The 26448-nt window shown below is 48.8% G+C and overlaps 1 protein-coding gene across 1 annotated transcript in view; it reads right to left on the bottom strand.

The window, feature by feature from the left end:
• The window catches only part of Esyt3 (extended synaptotagmin 3), a 47142-nt gene extending 27124 nt beyond the window's left edge, over window positions 1–20018 (bottom strand). The window contains exons 1-2 of the mRNA XM_041677306.1: window positions 19537–20018; window positions 1194–1235 (exon numbers count right to left, since the gene is read on the bottom strand). Coding sequence (XP_041533240.1) covers window positions 1194–1235; window positions 19537–19875 — 381 coding nt within the window. The 5' untranslated portion in view covers window positions 19876–20018. The remainder of the gene's footprint in view (window positions 1–1193; window positions 1236–19536) is intronic.
• Window positions 20019–26448: the final 6430 nt, after the last annotated feature.

Here is a 26448-nt window from a genome sequence, read left to right as displayed (position 1 = left end):
GCCACGTGACACTCCATCCTAATGGCTGCTTCCATGGCCACGTGACACTCCATCCTAATGGCTGCTTCCATGGTCACGTGGCACTTGATCCTAACAGCTGCCTCCATGGCCACATGACACTCCATCCCAGTGGCTGCCTCCACAGTCACATGGCACTCCATCCTAACAGCTGCCTCCAAAGTCACGTGGCCTTTAGTCAAGATTCAAGCTTGACAATGATCAGGGCCTGGCTGGCACAGACAGGAAGGGCTCTGCAGAGTGTGTCCCCAAGACCTGATACCCAGCTCTTTATCCCAGAACCCTGGTCATTCCTAAAGTAGTGAGCTATTTCCTCTATATTCCACCTGGAGGCTGGGGCAGTTTTTGATATGCTTGGCAATGACATGTCCAGGAATGTGAAAATATCAGCCTTAGATTAACAACAGTCATGAGTGCTAACCCCTGACCTTAGTGATCAAATCTCCTTCCAGGGTTAAGTAGGAGAGGCAGGAGCCTAGAGGTGCGGGCTGCAGGGGACCCCTCACAGATCAGGCTGGGGGGTGGGGACCATCTAAAGAGTCAGGGTTCCTGATTCAGATGAACAGACAGGACACGGAGCAGCTAGCCGGCACCAGGGGAGTATTCCCTTAGATGGCCTTCCACCAGTCACGACAGAGATATCAGTGAACCCGTGGGCTTGGACAGAAGTCATAATCACTCCCATTTTACAGATAAGAAGACTGGCTCAGAGAAGCTGGGCAAATTGCCCAAGGTTACACAGCAGTGGTTTTGTAGCTGGGCTGGGAACTGCATGGAGCCCGGATGCTGTGTCTAATTGGTATCTTCCTTTCCTTATACAATCATCTTGAGAGGAGGAAGATTAGGGTTGTTCTTTCCTCTATAAATTTTCTCTGTTCTTTCAAAAACAACAAACTTTTCTCCTCAGTCCAGATACTAATTTAAAACTTATTTAAAGGAAAAAAACCTTTAAGAGAAGAAAATGTCTCTGTGAATGAATCAATGGAGGAACCAGTGGAAGCTTGGCAGTGGAGGGGCTCTCTGGTCCCTAGCCAGGCAAGTACAATCTGAGGCTTGGGTTTGCACAGCACTCCCTTCAGGTTGCTCAGGTACTCAATGTTGTGTCGCAAAGGGCTGCATGTGAGGACGCCAGGCCTGCAGTGAACCCCGCCCTTCCTGCCCACCAATGGCCTTACCTTATTGGCCCACTCCACGCGCTCCACGTCTGGGAAGTGTATCTAGAAAAGAGAAACCCCAAAGGGAATTTAGGCCTGCGTCACATGCCCCCAGCAAGAGGCTTGGCAAGCCTGGTCCTGCTGCCCAAAATAGTGGCTCAGTGAGTCCTCTGTGTAGGCCACAAGGGTGCCCTCAGCATCCACGGCACACTGGGCCCTGCCTAGTGCCTTCTAGGCCTGTGGTGGCCCGAGGAAAACCGCCCACAGTTGCTCTCTTCCCTCGGCCACCAGTGCAGCTGTGTTGAGCTGTGGAGGGAAGAGCCTGGAGGCTGCACCTTTGCATGTACTGGATATCCCCAGATCCCCTTGCACCTTAAAAATTTCATTTATTCATTTTAAGGACTCTATGTTAAAACAACAACAACAACAAAACCCAGCAAGGGTAAAACTCAGCTAAGCAAAGAGAAATTCAGAATTTTATCAGAAAATGTCACCACTCAGTGACAGCCATCTTTAACAGGGTGCCATTTTCTTTTTCTTTTGGTATTTCGAGACAGGGTTTCTCTGTAGCTTTTGGAGCCTGTCCTAGAACTAGCTCTTGTAGACCAGGCTAGCCTTGAACTCACAAAGATCCACCTGCCTCTGCCTCCCAAGTGCTGGGATTAAAGGCATGCGCCACCACTGCCCAGCTAACAGAGTGGCATCTTCAATGGCCGGTGGGGGCGTGGCTGTGCAGAAGCACCTGCCCTCTCCCCTTTCCTTCCTCTCAGGAGTCCCACCCAAGCCTCCCTCTCTCTAGCAAAGAGAACCCTCAGGCCTTATTACAAAGCGACTTAAATTCCCATAAGTCCCAGCCATTTTCCTTGCTCCTGGTGAGTCAAAGGGGCCAGCGGAGCTAGTGGGTCCCGGGTTGCAGGCTAACCTCCACGTGACTTTCCTCCACCCTCATGATCTCCCCTGGACCTCTTAGTCCAACCCCTCACCTTCCCACCAAGGTCCCTGCAGGTTCCCGGCATGTTACACAGTCTCCCGCCCCCATCCCTGGTCTCTTCCACTGCTCCTGTCAATTCTAGGTTTCCAAAGTAGAGGACAGATGTCCCTCTTGGATGTCTGATGGTTCTCCATGGTAGAACTCGATACACTTTATGACAGCCCGTTGGTCTCTCCTTTCTCCCTAACCAGCTGGAAATGTATGGCTCCCTACTGCAGCCTGGCCCTGGCACAGGAATGTCCTAGTAAACACCTATAATGAAATGACACGGAAGAACACTGAATAAACGCACACAGGCATGAAGGTCAGCTTCTTGCCCCCAAGGCTCAGGCTGATAAAGGAGATGGTAGAGAACAGACCACCTGGGCACAGGGGCAAGACTAAGACAGGAGGAAGGTAAGCCTCAGTCAGTCCCTCACTGGCACTGCCTCTCTGCTGGAACATTCCCTCACCATCCCAAGCTACCATACTTCCTGCTCCAGCACACTCTGGGTGTGGAGCCTGCCACATTCCAGCCCAGGTGGGTCTCCATCCTTGGCAGCTGAGCTGTTCTGCCTCTGGACCCTGGAGGCCGATCCAGTTCGGCAGGTCCAACACTGGCCACCCATGGGAGCCGGTCAGATGTCAGTTCCTAAGCCTGGCACCTCCTGAATCAGAGTGTGCTGGGGTGGGGCGCTCTGACTTATTTTTAACAAGCTCCTGAGGTGATTCCAGAGCACAGTCAGGGCTGTGAGTTATCAATGGACAGCCCACGCTTGTGTCAAGGTAACCCACACCCGCCCTGAAAGGATAGGAGCGACACAGGGATCAGGCCCATGTTTCTGAAGTCGCCATGGTCTCTCTTGGTTCACCAAACCTGCCTCTGAGGCTCTTCACCAAGAGGCTCTCCACAGACAGTTGAACTCTTGCCCAGGACAGCAATTCAGTCTAAGAGAACAAGACCACCAGGGCATCCAGTGTGGCGCATGCTCCCAGAGGCGCCCCTCAGTCTTAATCTCAGCATCTGTCTTTACCCTGGAGAGCTGGTGCACAGGAGCCAATACTCTGTGCCCAGTGAGCACAGACAGAAGCCTGACACTAGCAAGCTCTGATGTAGAAAAGCCAGTCGACCTATTTCCCCATCATACCCGTTTTATCCTATTTCTGGAGAAATCTCTACCCATGCCAAACTCCCAAAACTATCCTAAGTTTTTATCTGTGACTTACAGATTTAGATCTATACTCTCCCTGGAATTTTTTTTAATAGGATAAGGATATCATTTTATGCTTCTTCGTCCTACTTCCCCTAAGGCAATCTTCCACGACCATACAGCAAAACCCCTAACACACCACACACACACACACACACACACACACACACACACACACCCTTTCTATGCACTCTGGACTGTGCATAGAGTGTGTTTCTAGTCAAGCTTCAAGCCCATTAGTTTGTTTTCCTGTTCACACTTTCAGTTACGATGTCTTTTCAAAATGACCTGGGTGATTTTCCCAGTGATTGTCCCTTTTTGCTTTTCTTTTCCAAACTTCTGTAGATAATGGTGATGTGTTAGCCGGCTCTGATCACTGTGATGAAAACACACGAGATGTTCAGCTCTCGGAGTCCCAGTATCCCATCTGAGGACACCAGGAATGTCCCAACTTCCTTCCACTAAACTCCACCCCTTACAGCTTCACCACCTTCCAACTGCATCCCCATGGATGCACATGGCTCTGGGATGTATTCAGGGCTCTGGGGGGTTCTGGATCAAACCACTGCAGGAGACAGCCCATAGGGACCCTGACAGTGTGCCACTAGAGTTTACACCACTGTTCATCATGTTCTATTTAGGATCATAAAACTTGTTCTATAAGAATTCTATACACTTTTGTCAGAGAACTTTGTGGGTTTGGCACAAAACTCTGCTGAGAATTTCAGATTGCTCTAATTGTACCTTGATATTCCTAGGTTATCTGTTGGTCTGTCTGTCTGCCTTCCTTCCTTCTCTCTTTCCTTCTGACCCTCCTCCCTCTCTCCCCTATTCCCTCTCTTTCTTTACAGGGCCTCATGAAGCCCCAAACTTTCTACATGACTAAGGCTGGCTTTTAATTGCTGACTCTCCCGTCCCCGCCCAGCATACAGACACACACCACACACATCACATCGGGCTTTCTCCTAGGTTATATACATATATTATCGGCTCTAGTAACATTCTTTATCTCTCTTGCTTGCTGTCCTTGTCTTTGCATATTTCCTGTGCTTTCTCTAATCAGCCAGGGCATGTGATTGATAAGCGGCAGTGGAGAAATGGAGCGTCTCTGCTTGGGCTTTGGCCTTCAGGGGAAGCTTCTAGGGACTTTCCTGTAAAACACCTTTTACTGTGGGTCTTAGGTCAGCACCTGTCAGGGTGGAGGAAGCTCTCTAATCTATGGGCTTTCATTCCACAAGGGCATTTAGGGTATCTAACACCTTCTTAAGTCCACTGAGATAATCATGGCCTTCCAGTCTATTCCGTGAATGGAGTCAGCCTAAGTGACAGTGCTTTTAGAACAGAGCCAGCTCTCACCCAACAAGTAGGAAACCATGCCTGATGCCAGAAATCTAGCCAACTACTGGAGCTGTGAAGCCATGATCTTAGAGAAAACCCTGCACTGCGACTTAACCACTATAATCCCTAACTACATTCTAAATATATGTCCTTAGACCCGCAGATACATGCAGCCCATCCTTCGTCAAGGAAACTTCTCTTTGCAACAACAGATGGAGACGATTACAGGAAACCGCCAGCAGTCAAAATGCAGAGTTATGAGGCCGGGCAGTGGTGGTGCACGCCTTTAATCCCTGTATTTGAGAGGCAAAGGCAAAGGATCTCTGTGAGTTCGAGGTCAGTCTGGTCTAGGAGCAAGTTCCAGGACAACCAGGACTACACAGGGAAACCCTGTCTCGAAAAACCAAAACATAAAATAAAAAGGTGGAGTTATGGAGCCCACTGCCAATAGATACAACTATCTGTAAAACAACTCCTCCACCTAAGCTTGGGGGTCACTGCAGAAGAGGGAGGGGGAGAGGCTGTAGGACCCAGAGGACCAGGGAGTTTGCTATGGGATTGTCTCTCCTAGGAATGTCAAAAGCTACACCCATACGGTCTTACCAACATGACTACCTAAACACAAGCTGAACAAAGACAACTCAGACATGCTAAACTAGACAAAGCCCACGATGTCTCAACCTTATACAAAGAACTACAGCAACTAAGGAATGCTGGGAGCTGAGGAAACAGTCTTCCCTAGCGAAGAGCACACCCATTGGTTATCCAATCAACTGATCATCCCTGAAAACATACACATAAGGAACATTATACAGGTTGTATTTATGTGTTTATGAATATATACGTGTGTGTCTATGCGCACATACACACAACAGCAACATCATCAACAACAACAATTAAAGAAAAAGAAGCTGTGAATTAGAAAGAAAGCAAGACAGGAGAGGTGCATGGGAAGGTTTCAAGTGGGAGGATGAAAGAAACAGGACAAATGATGTAATTATATTATAATCTCAAAAATTATAATTATTAAGGAGAAATAATTAAGTTTTTAAAATTTTAAAGAAAAAAACTATCTAATTCTTGGGATAAACTTTACTTGATACTATGTTTTACTTGGGCCTTACATTCATTTCTCTCTCTCTCTCTCTGTGTGTGTGTGTGTGTGTGTGTGTGTGTGTGTGTGTAAGAGAGAGGAAGGGAACAAAAGAGAGAAAGAAGGCATATGTGTGCATATGCATGCAGAAGCCAGAGGTTAACATCTGGTGATCTGGTGTCTTCCTCAATCTCTCTCCACCTTCTAGTTCCAGGGGATCTAATGCCCTCTTTTTTACTTCTCTGGGTACACACACACACACACACACACACACCATGTAATATAAAAAAAGCTAATGAAAAATAAATGTATAGATTTGGGATCTCCATAGCTTCCTATTACTGTTTTCTATTATTTCTTTGTATGAACAAAGATGGAACCTTTTGGTAATTCCTCTGTGAGCTGGTACATGATTAATTTCTGTGACCGTTTCATGGGTGACTCCAATGAATGATGTCTTGCTAATATATTTTTGCTTGTGTTTACTTTTTGTTTGATTGGCTGCTGTCACGGAGGGGTAGACCAGGATTTCCAGGTTCCACTGCTGGCCCATCTCCTTCCTCATGTCAGCTGCCAACTTCGATTTCAGCTTCGTATTGTGAAATCAATGTGGGCATGATGACAGCTAATTATCACCCTTTACGAGCATGCGTCATTGTTCCTCGCCGTCAGACTTGCATCAAACTCCTCTGTGTCTAATATGACAACTGCTACTCCAGTCTGCTTTTGTTGCCAAGTTGCTCAGTTGTATGTTTTTTTATACACCATTTTTGACATTTTTTAAAAAGCTTTTGAATTGTGTGCATGCATGTCTGCATGCAGAACATGTATACCCGAAATGCAGTGTCTGCAGAGTTGGGTTAGAGGCAGTCGTGGACCACCCAACATGGATGCAGGGCTTCTGCATAAACAGTAACGTCTCGTGATAGTGGAACTCTCTCTCCAGCCCTCAACCTTCCATTCATTAAGTTTTTCTTTTATTAGCTTATGAAAAATTAAGCTTGGGGCTGGCAGGATGGCTCAGTGGGTAAAGACGCCTGCCACTAAGCCTGATGATCTGAATTCAAACCCTGAAACTCACGGCAGAAGTTGAGAACCAACTCCCCCAAGCTATCTTCTGACAGCCACACACATTCACCCGGGGGAGGGGGGCGTGCAAAAATAAGTAAATAAAACAGAAATGTAACTTTAAAAAGTCTTTAAGATCAGGTTTCTGGTGGTATTTTTTTAAATTGTCCTTGTTGCTTCTCTCCGTCTCTTCCACGTCCTACCTTCGCCCTCACCCCTGGGAGCCGCCTTCCCGCTTTCATGTCACATGTGCCTTCCGTACCCCCTTGCTCCCCACTCGTGGTCACGCATGGCTCCACAGTCTACGCCCCCTCCCACAAACCTTCATTTGCATGAACACAAACATTGATCGTCAGGATCCATTCATGAGACCATGTGATTTTTGTCTTCCTGAGATTAGACCACTTCGTTTAATACCTTCCAGTCCCATCCATTTTCCTGAAATTCTAATAATTCCATTTTCCCCAAGACCTGAGTAAAATCCCATTCCTTGTGCATGAATGCCACTTTTCCTTACCCATCTGTCGATAGGCCAGATGTCTAGATGGGTTCCATTTCTTTGCTACTGCTCTTCCCTACCAGGAAGCCTTCAGACTAAAGACGGGACCTAGCTCTAACCCAGAATGTGCAGGAGGTCTGGGTTGCTGAGAGGGACGAGCTTTGGAACCAGTCATTGGAAAGCTGACTTTCCTCGGCAGCTGATGCCATGGCAGCGCCTGCAGAGCTGATGGAGGCAGGCTAGCCAGGAAGTGGAGCACTAGCAGCCCAAGTGCTTAGGTCACCATGGAAACAGAGAGCAGGGCACCACAGTGGAAGCTCAAGAGCCTTTGAACACTCTCTTGACGTGGTTTGAGGCGGCAGAACCGACAGGAAAACGTCCCTCACCCCAGGGCCTTTGCACAGCAAGGGTTTCGTTTCCACCTCCTCTGAGCTTGCTGAAGCACCAGGATATGGTCTGAAGAGAAGGTCTCTTGGTACTTTAGTTTTCATTCTTACCTGACTCTGAGTGTGCATGTGCGTGTATGCGTGCATGTGTGTGTGTGTGCGTGCATGCGTGTGCATGTGTGTGCACATAAATCTTTTCCCAATGGAAAAATCACACAGAGAGGCCTGGCAAAGGCCACAATCAAAGCCTCTTTTCTTACTGAGGAACAGAGAGAGCAGCAAAGGAAGATAGCTCACCATGGGATAGAGTCCTAAAACCGTAGAGAAATGATAATAAGCATCGTCTTTCTTTTGTAGTCATGTAACATTCATAACAATAAAAACTAAAATTCTTCTTCACTATGTCCCTATTTTCTCATCTGCAGAATGGGCTCAATGCTGCCCTTTTTCAGAATTCCTAGGTAGACGAAACAGGACAATGCATACAAGGTGCTCAGGCCCCTTTATGACCCAGAAGAACCTCAGAAGTGGCAACTGTTACCAGAAGTTATGAAAGCCCCCTGAACCTCTGGATCTCAGGTCCATACAAGGTTCCACTGTGTGTCCCCATCTATCCAACCCAGAATCCAGCTGAATTTCCTGGTGCCTCCATTTTGAACAACAGTATTCACTGACAAGGGCCTAGAGGTTGGAGAGAGGCCATAGCACACGGCTCTGTCAGAGGAGATACAGCTGCTGGGTGCTTGCCTGGCTCGGCCTGTTGGCTGAGAGATCTGTGTCCCAGACACACACAGTCACCACTAGGCCGGCCCAGAGCCTCCAAGGGCCATAGAAAACCCTGCCCAATGGAAGTGCCACAGAGGAGGCCTGGTAAAAGGAACCAATTAGAGCCTCCATTTTGTCTTTCCTTACCAAGGAAGAAAGGGAGCAGCAAAGGAAGATGCTTGCTCAACACGAGACAGAGTCTTGAAGCCACCAAGCTTCTGTTCCAATGCTCCCTGATTCTCTTGGATCATTCTGGAAGTATCGTCAGACATTTCTATAAAATCGAAACAGGAAATTTCCTGGGAAGCTCCTTAAGCTGAGGGCTCTCTGAATCCAGAAGATAGACCACCGCAGCACTTGAGCTACCAAGGGTCCCCCGCCCACGTGAAGGTGGGAAAGAACGAGAGGGTGGGCTCTCCTGATCGGGGTTGTGGGAGAGTCTACTCAGACCCCAGGAGGAGGTAGCTCCTCCGCTGCCTCTGGCCATGGCGCCAGAGTCACTGCCTGGATCTCAGCTCTGCTGGTGACACTGTTGTCACCAAGTGCACATCCTCTGGGCCTTAGTTAATTTACAAGGGCTCTTCCAGGAAGAGCTGCAAGGTAAACCATGGGATATTAATGCTGTGATTCTGCTTGGCTCTGGGACTGCTCCACCACATGAAAGGTGGGATATCCCACCAGAAAGAACTGCCTCTGCAGCGGACAGTGTGGCCAGGAGCTCAGAGGGGCAGGTTCCGACCGTGATCTTCAGCCATAGGTTTCTCACAGGGCTGAGGGTCCACTCATACACAATCCTGGGATACGGAAGTGAGCCTACTTCTAAGTGGGCCAGGTCGCTATCCTGCTTCATTTCCAGAGAAACTTGGGTACTATCCCAGGTGATGCACCACAGGCAAGAATGTGTCCCTAAAAACAGGCCTGTCACATGGTCCAACCACCATGGCCATTCCTGGGATGCATGCAGAGGTCAGAGGATAACGGAGGGAGTCAGTTCTCTCCTTCTACCTTATGGGTCCTAGGAATTAGGCTCATATTGTTAAGCTTGGCAGCACACGCCTGACTATAGGCTGCTATTTTAACCAATAAATAATCAGGGAATAGAAGTAATGAGAGCTTAAGAAGAGAAACTAAAGCAAGCTGGGGTTCAAGTCAAATCCCCAAGCAGACACTGTCCACCTAAGACACTGTGTCCATCTTTAGGTGGAGATGTCTGAAATCTACCTACTAAAACCTTTAGGAATAATGGTTCCAAAGCAGTGAGGAAAACAGCCCACAGGGCTGTACAGTTAAATCCTACCAGACACACCAAAGAGTCTAGGTTTGAGGTGTGTTGTTATGGGGCTTTGGGCCATTGCACTCTCTCCAGAGGAGACAGGATGCCGGAGGAGGCATCACTTAAAGGGTTTTCCTGTCTACACACACACACACACACACACACACACACACACACAGTGGTGGGAAAGAAAGACCCACAGACACATCCAGACTCATATATACAAAAATGCATACCCTTACTTAAAAAAAAAAGCCTCATGGGTCTTCCTTGCTCTAAAACACACACACACACAAACGCAGATTCAAACTAATCCCCCAGGTGAGACCCACACATTTGGGGTACTGTACAGACATGTCCCACGAAGGCTGGTTGCTGGCTGCTGCCACTGCTGGGCCTGGCGACCACAGCACAGGGGCTGACCCAGTGGCCTTCCTAGGAATACCATCTTCTATTTCACTAATTTTTGTCAAGAGGACACACAGCACCCTCTCCCCCTTTTTGCCAGGAGGCAAATATTCAGCCATGGAAACTACTCCCATGTTTACTTTCTGTTTTGAGAAGAATTTCACTAAGTAGTCCAGGCTGTCCTGCCTCACCCTTTCGAGTCCTGAGATTCCAGGTGTGCGACACACCTGGCTGACAGCTACTTTTAAATTGCCCCTTTCTGCTTTAAATTACCCTGCTAAGCATGCTTTCAGAGAAATAATTGCTCTGCCAACTCATCTGGTGCTATCCTGTAATCCGCAGGCTCTTAATAACATACCCAGCTAGCAAACTGGTCTAAACCAGCTGGGCCCAACAACAGAGAGATTGATCAGCTGGAATTCCCAGAGTGGCCAACAATGACCAGTTGCCCAGCAGCCTGCTAAGGATAAGGGCTCAGAGCTGTCCACAAAGCAAGCTGTCTCATATGTGATGTGTACATGTTGTATGAGCAGGTGTGTGCAGGCGTGTATGAAGGTGTGTGTGCATATGTGTGGGGAACAGAGGTTAGCATTGCGTGTCTTCCCCATCTTTTCAGTATATGTGCACATGTATGGGCCTGAATGCATATACGTACATAGTGTGCGTGCAGGCACCCATGAAGGTCAGAGGAGGCATTGAATCCCCTGGAACTAGAGTTGCAGATGGTTGTGAGCTGCCAAGTGGGTGCTGGGCATCAAACCGGGATCCTCTGCAAGAGCCGTAAGCACTCTTAACCACTGAGCCATCTCTCCAGCCCCCACTTTACTTTTTGAGATAAGGCCTCTCACTCAATCTGGGGTTCACCATTTGACAACCCAGTAAGCGCCAGGGGTCTACCTGCTCCAACCCCAGCTCCGGGATGACAGACATGTATGCTGCCACACTCGGGTTTTATGTGGGTGCTGAAGCCCTGAATTCAGGCTCTCGCATTTCACCATTGAGCCATCTGCCCAGCCCCAGAGCGGGTTTCCCAGGAGACCTCAGTGACAGGCTAGAAACATCAATAATCTAGACCGGTCTGATAATACTACAGGTTAAAAAATACTATCTTCTTGCTCATTAGACTAATAAGGGTCCCAAAAATAATAGTCATTGGGGCTGATGAGGCAACAATGAAGTGGACAAGTCTCTTTAAAATGTACGTAAGCTTTAAATGGACACAGTATCAAACTGCCTCCTACATATTTATCTTAACACCGTAGGTTAGAAAATTCTCAACCCTCAGCATGGAAACATCCTGAAGTGGGGAGGAGTTAGACCCACAACTGGGCTAAGTACGGGGAGTAAGTGTTGGTGGTGCGCTCGCTTACCTTGGACGGGACAACCACATCACACCCTCTTATTCCCAGGGCTCAGGGACATCACAGGAGAAGGGCAAAAGTCAGCAACTGGGGAGGGCTGCTGCATAAACAAGTGTCTTTGGACGTGACAGGACTCCGGAACTTACGAACACATACCCCCTATGGTGGCCTGAATAAGACTCGCACAAGATCAAGCTGGCCACAGCTCCGGCATGGATGGGGAAGGGGTCACAAATCCCGCCCCTAGCTGAGGAGCTAGTGGTAGCTGAAAGCTGACGGAGTAGGCAGAAGGGTCTTCAGAAGCATGCGCTGGTGCAGTAGTTCTCAACCTGTGGGCCGTGATCCCTTTGGGAGGTGTTGAAGACCCTTTCACAGGGGTCACTTAAGACCATCAGAAAACACTGGTATTTACATTAGGATTCATAACAGTAACAAAAATACAGTTATGAAATAGCGAGAAAACTTTTTTATGATGGGGCAAGCATACCATAAGGAATCGTTCTAAGGGTCTCAGCGTTAGGAGGGTTGAGAACCAGCGCTCTAGCGGACAGACCGACAACCATGCACTTACATGCAGCACCAACTGGACTTCATGGCTCTCACCTCTCATCAAAGCCCCTTCTCTGTGCAGCAGGCAGAGACAAGAGCACTCCATAGCCAGTCAAAATGGAGAAAATAAGTGACCAAAAGATACCGAGTCCCAAACGGCAAGTCTATAACACAGCTCCACACCTAAGGCTCGGGGAACATTGTAAAAGGGGAGCATAAGGATTCTAAGAGCCAAAGGACAAGGACTGTTCATGACAGTTGCTTCTGAACAGGACAGGGATGTTGCTCCCATGCCTGTTAGCAATATGGCTGCCTGTACAAGACCTGCAAAGACCCAACACGGATACAAGAAAAGGCCCCAGCCCTAGGAGAGAGCTAGAGGTAGTCATGGCTGCAAAGGGACAGAGAACCAGTTTTTGCTTTTCCTTTTCTTTTCTCTTTTTTTCTTTTCTTTCTTTCTTCTTTTTTTTTTCTCCCTCAAGAATGAAGCCCCGATCCTAAGGGGTCAGCCTTAAATACATGCAAATTAGAGCAACACTAATTGGACTCAGTAGGGTGTGTGTACATGTGTGTGTGTGTGCGTGTGTGTGCGTGTGTAACAAAAATGCAAATAGGCAAAAAGGATATGAATTCAAAGGAGGTGTGGTTTGGGGAAAGGCATGGGAGGAACTGGAGGGGGAAGAGAAGGGCGTGGCAAAGATGCAAATACAATATGCTGATATATAAAATCCTCAAATTAAAAAGAAACATCAAATTGGGAGGGGTACATGTTGGTGGATCTGGTCTTGGAGGAGTTAAGATAAAGTGGGCATTAGATACGATAAAAATATACATATGTATAAAATTCTCAAAATAACAGATAAAATATATATTTAAAATGTTCATAAGTTTTGCTGAGTCTATACACGATGCCCATACATACATGCGAGCAAACACTCCTGCACAGCAAATAAAAGTAAATATTTTAAAAGAATATTTCAAAGTAAGGAGAAGTACAAGTTTGTTTTGCTTGACTTCCACATACCATCCACGCATGTTAGTGTGCCTGGGTAGAACTATGAATCTCTGGGTGGAGGACCTGGGTGTTTTCTAAGTCTGTCTTCTGTGCCTTCCACATACATCTGCTTTCATAGCTAAGAAAGCCAGATCTTGAAGTAGTTTAAAGCCAGTATTAAAGCATTAGAAAGCAAACACAAAAGAAACGCAGATAGTGAGTGAAAACTTGACAAAGTGTTCAACGTCCTTAGCCACTGGGAAAGACAAATTAAAACCACTTCCAGATTCCACTTGACGTTACTCAGAGTGACTGACAGGCGACAAGTGACAAACGCTGCCACGTGAGGGTGTGGGGAAAGAGGAACCGCCTGTGGGAGGGTCAACTCGTGTGGCTACTATGTGAATCAGTGGGGAGGTTTCTAAGGAAAAAATAAAAATAAAACTATCACGTGTCCCTCTCTCGGGTCTACAGCAGAAGAACCACAGGAACGCTTACACACCTCTGTTTACTGCTGCAGTGTTTACAATAGCCGGGAAATGGAATTAGCCAGAAGAAGGGATAAAGAAAGTGGGGCACATACGCAGCCATAAAGAAAGATAAAAATCAAGACATTTACAGGAAAATATGGGAATCATTACGTTAAGTGAAATAAGCCAGACTCGGACAAATACCACAGTTTCTTTCACATGTGTAATTCAGGTTGAAGATTACACATGGGGTGTGTGTACATGTATTGGCATATGGAGTCATAAAACCAGAAAGGGGATCATGAGAGGGGAGGAAGAGATCTTAACAGAGCGGAGGAAAGAGGGGGTGACAAACACGACATGGGAGCGGGGGGGGGGGGGCAGGGGAAGGAAGGGACCAGTGAGAGGGAGCAAGGGCAGCAAGGAGGGCAATGAAGAGAACACAGCATAACGACATACATAACGAAGATGCCACACTGTATTCTAAATGTGTTCTAACCTTAAAATCTGAAAATTAAAATTTTGAAAAAAGGGGGAATTTTTTTAATTAAAAATAAACTTGTGCAAAGGGACAGGTGGGGGATTATGGGATTCTGAGGTGGTCCAGAGAAGTTCCTGGTTTCAAGGACACATGACACATAGGCTTCTTGGGGCAGGAGTGGGCCTGTCTCAGTACAGAGACAGAGTATGTGAGACCTGGACCCTGGGTCCCTGTGAGACTAAAAGACCAAATCTCATATTCTCAGTTGGAGTACAGGGTGTGTCAAAAATGGTGCTTTGTCCTGATAACAAGTGGCGCGTCTTTAATCCTGCCTCAGTATTTACTGAGGATGGGAGGAGGAGGAGAAAGGAAGTCTTCTGCTTCTGGTATCTGTGGGCAGCCTGTACTGAAGTTCTATATCCCCAGAGATTAGAAATCCCTGGGCTCAGCTGGGAGGAGGAACTGTGTGTGCGTGGAGGAGGCGGAAACACTGTGGTTTGGATATAGAGGGTCCCTGACTAGGCCCATGTGCTGAAGGCTTTAATCTCAGAATAGCAGTGTTCAGGGGCGGGGCTTGGAGGAAGGGACTGGATCATAAGGGCTCTGACTTCACGGATGGATTAATCCCTGATAGATTCATAGCTTGACGGCATCACCAAGAGATGATGGAAGCTTAGGAGGCGGGGCCTGGATGGAGGAAGCAGATCACTGGAGGCCTGCTCTGGAGGGTGTGTATTGCCCCACCCCTTCCTCCCAGTGTGAGTAGCCTCTGCCACACGCTCCCCATGCTGAGACACACTGCCTAACCTTTAGCCTGAATTTCATGGACTCAGCCAAATTTGGCCAGAAACCATTGAGTTAACAAGCCAAAATAAAACCTTCCTCCAAAGGTTGTTTCTCTAAGCTGTTTGTCACAGTGATAAAAACTATCACAGGAAAGCAGGCGAGGGTCCCCAAACCCTGTTCACCAATACAACTGAATTGCTGTCCTCACATTGTGACCCTCTCAATTCTTCATGCGGAAGCTCATTCTTCCCTAAGTCCCCAGGGACATCCGCACAGAAATGCCACCTCTGCTTGCTTCTGAGATGCTTCTAGGGGAGCCGAAGGAAGCCAGCAATCAGCTTCCATTCCTTGTCCGATGAGGAGGGGTCTGCAACACAGGAGGGCAGGCACTGTTCCCACCCACGGCACGAAGCTGCATCTACCACGTGGCCTCCTCTGGTCACTTAGGTCTTTGGGCACCTGCGTGCAGGAGAGGTTATCCCAGATACTCCTGTTCAACCATGAATCAGGACTTCTAAATGAAGCCACGGGCAATCTCAGGCGAATTTGAATTTGCTGACTATTGTCTTAGAATCTGCATCTTAAGTGACCAAACCTGTGGGATGCTTTGGGCCCAGAGTCTCCCACCCTTACCACTGGCCTCAACTCTATTCCACAGTGCATTTTCCAGGCAGGTTTCCTGGGCCATTCCCCACCTGCTCTAGATCCCTCCCCGAAATTCCTCAGCACCTTGGACTTCTGATGTGTCTCAGAATAGATTGCTCCCATGGGCCCATGTCCCCGCTCTGCTCCCTGGTTCCTCGAGGGCAGAGACCGTGGGACACCTACATCTGTGGCTCACACATTGCGAGCCCTCTGTGAATGCCTGCTGACTGAGTAGAGGATGAACACACAGATGCCTAGAATCCCTGTGCTGGGCTGGGAGGAAAAGGACGCCCACACTCTGTCCCGCTTATTGCCCAATCCTGGCCGAGGACATGCTAAGTCCATGAAGCATCACCAATTCATGGAACAGACACAGAAAGACATGACTGAGCCCTACTTCCTCTTCTTTCCTGAAGACAGGTTCAACTTCAAATGACTTGTATGATTTCTTAGGGCTGTGGGCAACCCCTCCCCGCCGCCGGTTTCACATGGCCCTCGACTGCTTCTGTGGCACTGGCTGCAGCATCAAGCTTGGCGGGCTGATTTGAGAGTGCCCAGACTCACTGCATTGACCTCCTCTCCTTAAGAGAACTATCAGTGAGGACAGACAAGGAGAGGAAGGCCCTGGGGGGAGGGAGGGAGCTACTCCACCCACAGTAAGAACGGTCAGCCCCAAATAAGGCAGCATTGTGGCCCTAGTTGTCTGTCTGGATGCCCAGCAGGGATGCTGATGAGGGACAATCCAGGGATTCTGCTGGTGCCTCCACACATCCATCACTTTGAGTGGGAGGGTCATCTTCCCTGGCTCTCACCCTGGCATCCCCTGCCACATAAAGGGTAAGGGAGAAAGATTAGGGAATTGGTCCTAGTGGGGGGGTGTGAAGGCAGAGACAAGCCGATGTGGAACTGGTTCATGGCTAAAAGGCATCTCCAAATGAGCATCTCCCACAGGTTCATAATTCTCAGAAGCCCTGAGACAGGTATACCCTGCTGAATGCTTGGAGACCTCCAAGTCTCCACCCTCTCCCTCTTCAGCACCAACTTGCCAGCAGTTCCCCAAGGGTTAACTGGCCCCAGCAAGACTGCCAGTCAATTGCTATCAGCTGGCAGTAACCAGCTGGGCCAGAGCCACAGACAGACAAACTGCCAATGTTTCCCACAGTTCTTTCCGCTCTCTACCCCTCCTCAGGCTATTTGCCTAGCAACCAGCTCTCATCCCTCACACACCCCAGCAGACCAGGAGCCAGGGGAGGCATTCACCAGACTTCACTCTCTACCAAAGCAGAGCCAAAATAAATACCTGATAAATAAGGCCCATGAATGGCTCGGTGAATGCCCTGGAAATGGTGAGACTGGGGAAGGCTCACTCCTATGCTATGGTGACTGGATGCTGACCCCATGGAGAATCTTGAGGACCAAGAGAGAAGGCCCAGGTCTGGAGGCCAGGGGGCCAATACTCACTATGGCACTGAAGCTGGGAGCCCCAGAACCACAGAGCAGGCCCAGCTTGGCAGAATGAGGTTTCCCTGAGGTCCTCTGTGCACCCCTCCCCCCTTGCTCTACTCTCTGCAGTCAATCAGTCCCCAAAAGACACATTTTCTCCTGGGACACTTGTTCATTAGTTTAACGTTGGGCAAAGGTCCTCAGAGGCTCAGAAAACTGATGGTCATAAAGCCAATCGCGATTGGCTCTGAACAAGTACTCTATTTGGGTAGTTTTGTTGAGACAGGGCCTCATGTTTCCTAGGCTGGCCTAGAACTTGCTGTGTAGTTAAAGTTCGCCTTAAAGTCCTGATCCTCTCGTCCCTATTTCTGGAGTACTTAGACTCCTACACGTGTGCCTGGCTCTAAACTTGGGGTTTTCAAATATTTAACTCATTACAACCAACACATGGAGACAGCGCTTTGGGGGCTAAGTCAACCGTGTGACGGGCCTTCTGCTGGTTTGCATGTCACCCTCCTCACTGCAGACAGGGCTCCCTCGCTCCTTGGGTTTGTGAGTAGTACATGTTCCTATTCTGAGGCCGAAAAAGAGGAAGTGAGCAGAACAGTCAACCACAAGAGCCCCAGTTTTCCCACCTCGTCCTCCAAGAGGCTGGTCAAAGGGCGAATTTGTATCAAGCTGTGCACCTTTCCCAGGTGTTCATGGGAAAGAACGCTCTCTAGACTTGTTTCCAGGACCCCCAGGCATGGTGGTGATCGCCCAGCTAAGTCAGAAAACTCCTGGACCCCTAGGCTCCTCCCTCACTCTAGAGGCCACACGCAGCAATCAACCCTCTCCAGCATGTTTATCTCCCCCTGCTGTGCTCACTGCAGCCAGGTTCAAATAATTTTCCCAGGTGGGTTCTCTACCCCTACCTATTCCCTCCTTCCTGCTTCAGTGTCTCTCAAAGTCTCGCTCCTTCCAGGCCTACAGCCTTCAGAAGCTGACCCTGTCTCCCTTATGCCTCATGACCACACGTTAGACAGGCCAAGCACACACACCCCCCTCAGAGCGCCCGGTCTATTCCTCTGGGCTGTGTTCGCAAGCCTCTCTAGGCCTGCAAAGCCCAGCCTAACATCACCGCCTTAATCCTGAAGTTTACCTAGAATCTGGCACCCAAAGTCAGCCAGTCACACCAGCTATGAGTCTGGAGAACCCAGGCTGAGGTGGGACCTTTCCTAAGACCATCTAGAAGGCAGGAGGCTGTGGTCTGGGGGCAATACGATGTGAGGCCTCTGATCCCCTCACTGGACTCTATGCAGGCTCCTACTTTTGACATGCCCAGGACCTCCATGACAGTTTTCTATCATGTCCCAATCTCCTACCTGAGATGGGCATCTATAAGACACCCTCATCTTCCTCTGTATGTTCCACATGGCCAAATGGATCAGACCTGTTCCCGTGGCTTCTACTCTAGGAACATACTCACTGAGGTTTCTGTGTGTACCCTTATCAGCAAGCATTTGGGCCCCTCATCTGTACAAAGCTTTGGTGCTAAGCCACATATTAGGGCTGGAGGATAAACTGAACCTCCTCTCCCAAAACTCGCATGTTCTATCCCCCAGGACCTCAGAATGCGACTGCATTTAGAGAAAGCCTTGACAGATTTAATTAAATTAAAATAAGGTCATTAAGAATGTATCTGAATGCCATGATTGCTGTCCTTATATGAAAAAAAAAAAAACACTTGGACACAGGTACTTGGAGGGAGGAGCAAGTGAAGGCAGAAGCCACCCATAGGCAGAGGAGGAGTGGCCACAGAAGAAATGGACCCTGCAGATATGGCTTCATCTTGAACTCGTCACCTACAGACTATGAGACCCTAAATTGCTGTTGTTTAAGCCACCACATCTGTGGTACTTTGCCGCACTGACTTTAACAAACTACATACAGCAAGACTTAATTTCCAAACGAGTGGCAGCAGGCCATTCTCAAACCCCGCTGTAGAGGTTACTGCCATCCCAGGCAGGTGGAGGCGCTTAGATTTAGCACTAAAAGGGGCAGATCTGTCATGTAACAACCCTCGGAAATGGACTCTTTTGGGCTTCCAATCCTAAGGATCCACGGGCCCCACCCGAGGAGTGAAGCTGCAGGCACGGAACTTGTTTTTAAGTGAGCCAGGTGGTTCTCAGGACTAGATGCATTTGTGAAACCACAGCCAGGCCGGCCACCACCAGGAGGCGGGTTTATCCCTGGACTGCGAGTGTGCATAAGGCCTCCGTATCCCCAGGGCATAGGGAGGAAAGAGGCCAGTGGTCCAGAGCAGACACCTCTAGCCCGGCCGGGCACTCCTGCCAGTCCTCGGCTGAAGGCAACCAGAACCTGCTGCTCCTATCGCTGTTGTGTGCGTCCATCTACGTGCCACGCCCTGCGCGAGATCTTTAAATCAACAAGCGAGTGGAAGAAGCTCCTTCTGTTTCCCAGTAACTTTGCGGAGTCCTGGACGCCCTGTTTTTCACTCCTGGGTGGGCACCCGACTCACACGCCCCCGACTCTTCTCTGAGACCAAGTCCTCACATGAAGCCCCGGCTGTGCACCCTATCTCCCCCTCCGAAGCCTACAACCCTCCACCCGACCCGGCTCACCCAGGCCGGCAGGTGCTGGCCCCGCAGCTCGCGGCTGATGAACTCGCGCTCGTGCTCTAGGAATTCGAAGGCGGCCTCCAGGCGCCCCAGCTTCCCGCGGCGGTTCCGGCGCCACCACATCCAGAGGAAGGCGCCAAGCAGCAGCCAGGTGACGCTGAGCCCCAGGTAGCCTGCCAGGTAGACGGGTGCCAGGTAGAAGAGCACGCGTGCCACGAAGCCGTAAAGCTCCGGAAGCAGCTGACCCGACAGGCGCACCTCCGGGTTCCGTACGCGCTGACTTCTCTGCGGGTCGTCGGGGCTGCGGGGTGCGCTCGGGGCGCACGGCTCCTCCGCCTGCATCTCTGTCGCCCTCTTGCCTTCTCCTGAAGCTTCACCCCAGCTCAGGCTGGAGCACCCCTATGCTTGGGCACATCTGTCCTCAAAGCAGGTCTCCGCTGCGCTCCGCTCCTGCTCTACCAGCTTCTCCGTGCCCGAAGCTCAGGTTCTCCCCACCCCTGGACTGCGGGTGTCTGGGATTAAGGCCAACTGGGTGGAGCTGTGGCAACCAGGGAAATCCGGAAGTCTCCGCCACCAGGGGCGGGCCCAGGTGAAAGGGGGCGTGGTCAGTCTGATGTGGCCTAAAGGGCACCCTGGGACCTCAAAGTTTGCCACAGATGTTATCAGTAGGGGTGCAGCTGCCATTTGGGATGGGCCAAGCGCTGCCTTACGAATGGGCCTCACTGGCTCCCCATGGATAAACATCACCTAAAACCTGTTCCTTAAACACAGTATTGCCTGGACTTTTGGCTGAGTATTCCTGGCTCTTCACAAACCAGGTCATCACCAGGGTGGACCTAACTCTGAATCTGGGATCTCCAACTGGTCTTTAGAGTCTGCTATGCTGCTCTCTCTCTCTCTCTCTCTCTCTCTCTCTCTCTCTCTCTCTCTCTCCCTCCTCCCCTCTCTCCCCCCCTCTCTTTTTAGGTCTCTATATGTACTTGCTTTTTATATATAAATTTTTTATTGATATTTATTGAGTGCTACATTTTTCTCTGCTCCCCTCCTCCCTGCCTCTCCCCCCACCTTCAATCCTCCCTCAAGGTCCCCATGCTCCCAATTTACTCAGGAGATCTTGTCTTTTTATACTTTCCACTTCCCATGTAGATTAGATCTATGTAAGTCTCTCTTAGTGTCCTCATTGTTGTCTAGGTTCTCTGGGATTGTGGTTTGTAGGCTGGCTTTCTTTGCTTTATGTTTAAAAACCACCTATGAGTGAGTACACGTGATAATTGTCTTTCTGTGTCTGGGTTACCTCACTCAAAATAATGTGTTCTAGCTCCATCCATTTTCCTGCAAAATTCAAGCTGTCATTATTTTTTTTCTGCTGTGTAGTACTCCATTGTGTAAATGCGCCACATTTTCCTTATACGTTCTTTGGTCGAGCAGCATTTAGGTTGTTTCCAGGTTCTGGCTATGACAAACAAAGCTGCTATGGACATAGTTGAGCACATGTCCTTGTGGCATGATTGAGCATCCTTTGGATATATACCCAAAAGTGGTATTACTGGGTCTTGATGGAGGTTGTTTCCTAATTTTCTGAGAAAATGCCACACTGACATCCAAAGGGTTTGTACCAGCTTACATTCCCACCAGCAATGCAGAAGTGTTCTCTTTACTCCACAACCTCTTCAGAATAAGTTGTCATCAGTGATTTTGATCTTGGCCATTCTTACAGGTGTAAGATGGAATCTCAGAGTTGTTTTGATTTGCATTTCTCTGATGACTAAGGATGTTGAACATTTCCTTGAGTGTCTTTCAGCCATTTTAGATTCCTCTGTTGAGAGTTCTCTGTTTAGGTCTGTACTCCATTTTTTTTTATTGAATTATGTGATCTTTTGGTGTCCAATTTCTTGAGTTCTTTGTATATTTTGGAGATCAGACCTCTGTGAAGATCTTTTCCCATTCTGTAGGCTGTTGTTTTATCTTGTTGACCGGCTGCTCTCTCTCTCTCTTAAGCTGTCTGTGAAACCTGTACTCAGCCTCCAGCTCAGCCAAGCTGAATTTAGGAACCCTTCTGTACCCATCCTCCGCACCACTTTCAGAACCCTCTTTCAAAGGGAGTCACTCAGTCTGGATCAGAGCTTCCAGGAGCCCGGCCATCTTCACTTACAAGTCATTTGCGCCCAAAGAAGGCAGGTGACCCGGGAATGGAGAAAGAAAGGGAAACAAGCCCTGAGCTGCTTGGGAATCAGTGCTGCCCACGGCTTGCACATAGCCATGTCTGAACTATCAGACCAAGAGGAGCAGGATCCCTAAGTGCAGACAGTGACTCACCTCGTGGATGGCACCTATCATAGGTGCCCATTCAAGAGAACACGGCAGTGACCAGATGGCCAACCAGAGCTGACACCAGTACAGGCTTCATTTGAGTAATTTCATTCTCTTTCCACAGCTGGTGAAAGGCTCAGTCCCTTTTGAACAATCAAAAGATGACTGCATTCTCTTTCTTGACTCTCCCCACCTCTCTTCTCTTTCTCCTCCATCTGATAAAATTACTTGCTGCAGGGGGTCGGAGAGATGACTCCTTGCTTAAGAGCACTTACAGCTCATGCAGAAGACCCTAGTTGAGTTCCCAGCGCCCACAACAGGCTCACCAAGGTCAAGTGACTCCAGCTCCAAGGGATGACCTCATAGGCACCTGTGTTCACGTGCACACCCCACACACAGACACACACACATACACAAAACTTAAAATTAAAAATAAACCTCATAAAGGTATTTGTTGCAATAATGTTTTACAACAATGGGTACATCCCTGGAGGTCAGAATACCTGGATCCTCCTCTCCCCTTCTTGGCCTTCTTGGCCTCAGGCTACCCTGGAAATCAGCAAAAATGCTTTTACTCCTAGTGCCTTTGAAGGTCCAACTGCATTCAAAGCTTACTAAAGTTTCCAAAAGTCTTACAGATAAAGGCTGTTAGACACAGTTTAACCCAGTGTTTCCCCAACTATTTACTGCAGAACCCATCCCTCACGGCATTTCTCTTTTGCTTGGCCCAGGTCAACAGAAGCTGAAGACATGAGGATATGTATTAAGGATACAGAGCTGTCTCCAAGAATACGAGGCAGAAGGAGCGCACAGGATCTCTAGGTCAGGAAATTACCTGCCGACACTTGCCTCCTCATCCTTGGAGACCACTGCGCCTTCCCCCAGTGTCCAGCTCCTCACCTTGTAGAACACTGTGCCTTCCCAGTGTCCAGCACTGCGGGCACAGGTCCAGAGTCGGAGCCCAGCCCTGGGTAGACTGCCAAACTCCTTGGGGAAAGGATGCCCCACCGTTCATCATTGCCTTCATTTTTCCCATTCACCAGGCCCAGCCCCCTGTTCCACCTGGCTTAGTGTGTTTACAGAGAATGTGGAAGGTGGCACACGGGGGGGGGGGGGGGGGGGGTTTGCTTCTGGGAAGTAGGGGTTGGTTGTGTGTGGAATGGGTGCTCACCAAGACAGACGTCCAACATGAGACCTGTGGACATCCTTAGGGACGCACTGCCCCAGCTGCATTGTCCTTTCCATTCCTGGACACAGTTCTACACCAAAGCTTTCAGGTTCATCTCCCCAGAATGGCCGTCTCCTGAGTCTTCCATACAGTACATTAGAGCGGTGAGAATGTTAGTGGATTTTTTTCCTATTAAACCCTGTTTATAATAAATGGCTTTCATAAGTTAACTGTATGAGACTATTGAGAATATTGCATCTGAAATCTTATCTCCCCTCCCCCGAGATCAAGTTTGTGCTGAGATCATGGCTGCCATTCCTTCCTGGATGCAGTTACAATGTCCCACAGTTCCAGGCTCCCACGGTTCCAGGCTCCCACGAAGGACTCTGGGGATTGATCACAGCTTGCTCCAGGGAGAACCATGCCTTCCAGAGCTTGTGCCTGCACTCATTGAGAGAGCATCACGCTGTACACCAGCTCTTAGAGAACAGCAGCTTAAATGGTAATGGGCAACTGAGAGTTGAGATGTAGCCTCCTAAAAGCTAAAGGTCCTAACCCTTGTTAGGGAGAATTGCTGCTACGTGGAAATACCTGTTACACATGAAATCAAGTTAGAATCAGGCCAGAATACAATAAACTCTAAATCCAATGACCAGTACTCTTTTAAAAAAGGGGAGATTTGGGAATGGGAACAAGACTCAGTCAATAAAGTGCGTACTCTGTAGACATGAGTTCAGATTCTCAGCATTTAAGTAAATAACTGGGCACAAGCAGCCCCACTGTCTACAGCCCCACTGTTGGGGTAAGCAGAGTCAAGTAGGTCCCAGAAGCACAGATAGCCTAGCAAAAATCAATAGTTTCTGGTTCATTGAGAGAACCTGTCTTTAAAGGGGGAAAAGGGGCAAGGAATGGCAGCACAGGCCTTTAATCCCGGAACTCCAGAGGCAGAATCAGGCCGATGTCTGTGAGTTCAGCGCCAGCCTGGTTTATATAGTGAGTTCCAGACCAACAGGGTTATAGAGAGAGACCCTGTCTCAAAATAAATAAGGTGGGAAGTGGTTAAGGAAAACAACTGAATTTGACCTCTTCACAGGCACACACACACACACAAATAATTACACACCACACACTAAACACATACACACACATGCACACGCATGAGGGAACTTTGTGCACAGAGACACAGAGGAAATAAGGAAAGGGAAGCCACATGAAGACTAAAGTTGGGACTGAGGTGCCGCTGCAAGCCAAGGAATGGATGCTGGCAGCATAAAAGTAAAGGGGGAGACCCCAGTTTCAGGCTATCAGGGTCTTACAACAATATTTGAGGCACCTAAATTGTGTGGCTTTCCAGCAATGGTCCTCTGAAAAGGGGCACAGCCACTTACCAGCTGCCAGGGACTGGTCCAGGCATGGGAGATTCCGGATGAGCAGGATAGAGAAGAGGCCGTCTCTGAAAGATGACACGCAGTAAATGTGGCTAAGGAAAAGACAGTGAAGTCTGCAGTGTGAGGCAGAGAAGAAGGGGGGAGAGGTCTGCTTAGGCCACTGAGACTTGGAAACGGCTCCACTCAGAGCCGGCATTTGAGTCGAGAACTAAATACCAAAAACAAGTAAACACGTACATCATACAATTCCATCCTTTGAAAACCCTCAGTACCCTGTCAAATCGTCTCCCCTCTGGAACACGAAGGTGACAATCCCCTGCCGTGTGTGTGTCATCAGTTTCGCATCCCACGTGGCTCTATTCCTTTGTGGCGTCCTCACAGGTACACCAACCAGGCTTCCTCAAGGACAACATCTGCCAGCGACACATTTTCGTGTCTCAGTGCCAGGGTGTCAACTTGGCTCTGGAGCCGGCTGGAGACGAGGGGTCTCTGTACTTGGACGGTTAAATCAAAACTCAGGCAGTTCCGGACTCTGGGCCTATGGAAAAGATCCGTGATTCTTGGCTGTTCCACTTCCTCGTGGTTACATGGGGATGATTCTAAAGCTTGAGTCACTGGATGGCTGTGCTGCCGAGTAAGCCCTGCCGTACGTAAAGCACGCTGGGCACGCTGGGCACGCTGGGCACACGGCACAGCTGAGGAAGCTGGCAGCGGAAACTTACTTTTGTCTAAATTGTTTGATTTTTAAAATAGAGCTGCATTTGTGTACAATTTTTTTTTACAATTTTTAAATTGGGTTGAAATGCATAAAATGCAATCTTTACTCATTCAGTCATTTTCACACGTTCTCTTTGGGGTAGTCTCCTGCAGCTCCTGCTGGCCTTGAACGCTCCTCGTAGCTGAAGATGACCTTGAGTTCCTGACCTCAGCTTCTACCTCTGGCGGCTACCTTCTACCTCTGGATCACAGGACGGCTACCTTCTACCTCTGGATCACAGGAGTGCACCACCACAATTAGCTTATGCTGTGCTTCCGGGTGGGGTGGGGGGGTGGTAGAGGAGAGGGGGACAGTGAGATCAAACATAGGTCCGCATGTGATCCTCAGTCTTTACGACTTTACCTGGTGTACGGGGCACTCATGCTGGGGTATAGGAATCAGTACACCCAATCTCCACAATGCTTATCATCTTTTAAGCCTAAAAGATTATACCCATAAAAATAAATATAAAAAAATTATACCCATTACAGAAATAAACCTCATCCACCTCATTGCCCAGATCCTGGTGTCAACAGCTTTCTGTGTTTGGGACTCTCACTGCGCTAGGTGCCGTGTGCTAAGAGGAGCCACTGGGTGCTTTCTCTCTCTGTGACCGGCTCATTTTGCTTAGAGTTCGTTCGTACAGTACTGTGTGTCAAGAATTCCTTGATACCATGTTTTGTGTTGTGTGATGCGGTTTGACCAATATAGTCCAGGCTAGCCTCAAACTCCTGGATTTGAGACACCTTTTCCTGAGTAGCTGGGACTCCAGCATGCCCAACTACACTCAACTCAACTTCCTGTTTGATTATTATGTTCTGGCCTTCCTTTTTTTTAAAAAAAAAATCTTCCTTTTAAATTTATTTTTATTTTATGGGAATTTGGTGTTTTGCCTGCATGTATGTCTGTGTGAGGGTGTTGAATCCTGGAGTTACAGACAGGTATAAGCTACCATGTGGGTGCTGGGAATTGAACCCAGGTCCCCTGGAAGAGCAGTCAGTTTTGCTCTTAACCGCTGAGCCATCTCTCCAACCCCTGGCCTTCCTTTTTAAAGCTAATGCCCAGCTAATGTAAATGTGTTCTAGTATCTTCAGTTCTACTCTGTAGGGGCTAAAATAACTGTGAGGGTCTTCCTGTGGCTAGGAGCAAGCCTGACCTCTGCCAGAAGCCCTAGTGACCAGTACCCTTGTGACCAACAGAGAATCTCCATCTGGGGTTCTCTCACACACAGGTGTTGAAGACGGGTCTTTCCATTTCACAGTATCTGCCTTCTGTGTTTTTGCCAGTTCGAG

The sequence above is a fragment of the Microtus oregoni genome, unplaced genomic scaffold, assembly GCF_018167655.1.
Source record: "Microtus oregoni isolate MIOR12 unplaced genomic scaffold, Mior012 000028F_ref0000031, whole genome shotgun sequence".
In the NCBI taxonomy this organism is placed as follows: Eukaryota; Metazoa; Chordata; class Mammalia; order Rodentia; family Cricetidae; genus Microtus; species Microtus oregoni.
The sequence above is the reverse complement of the archived record's forward strand: the minus strand, read 5'-3'. Positions and strand labels throughout refer to the sequence as shown.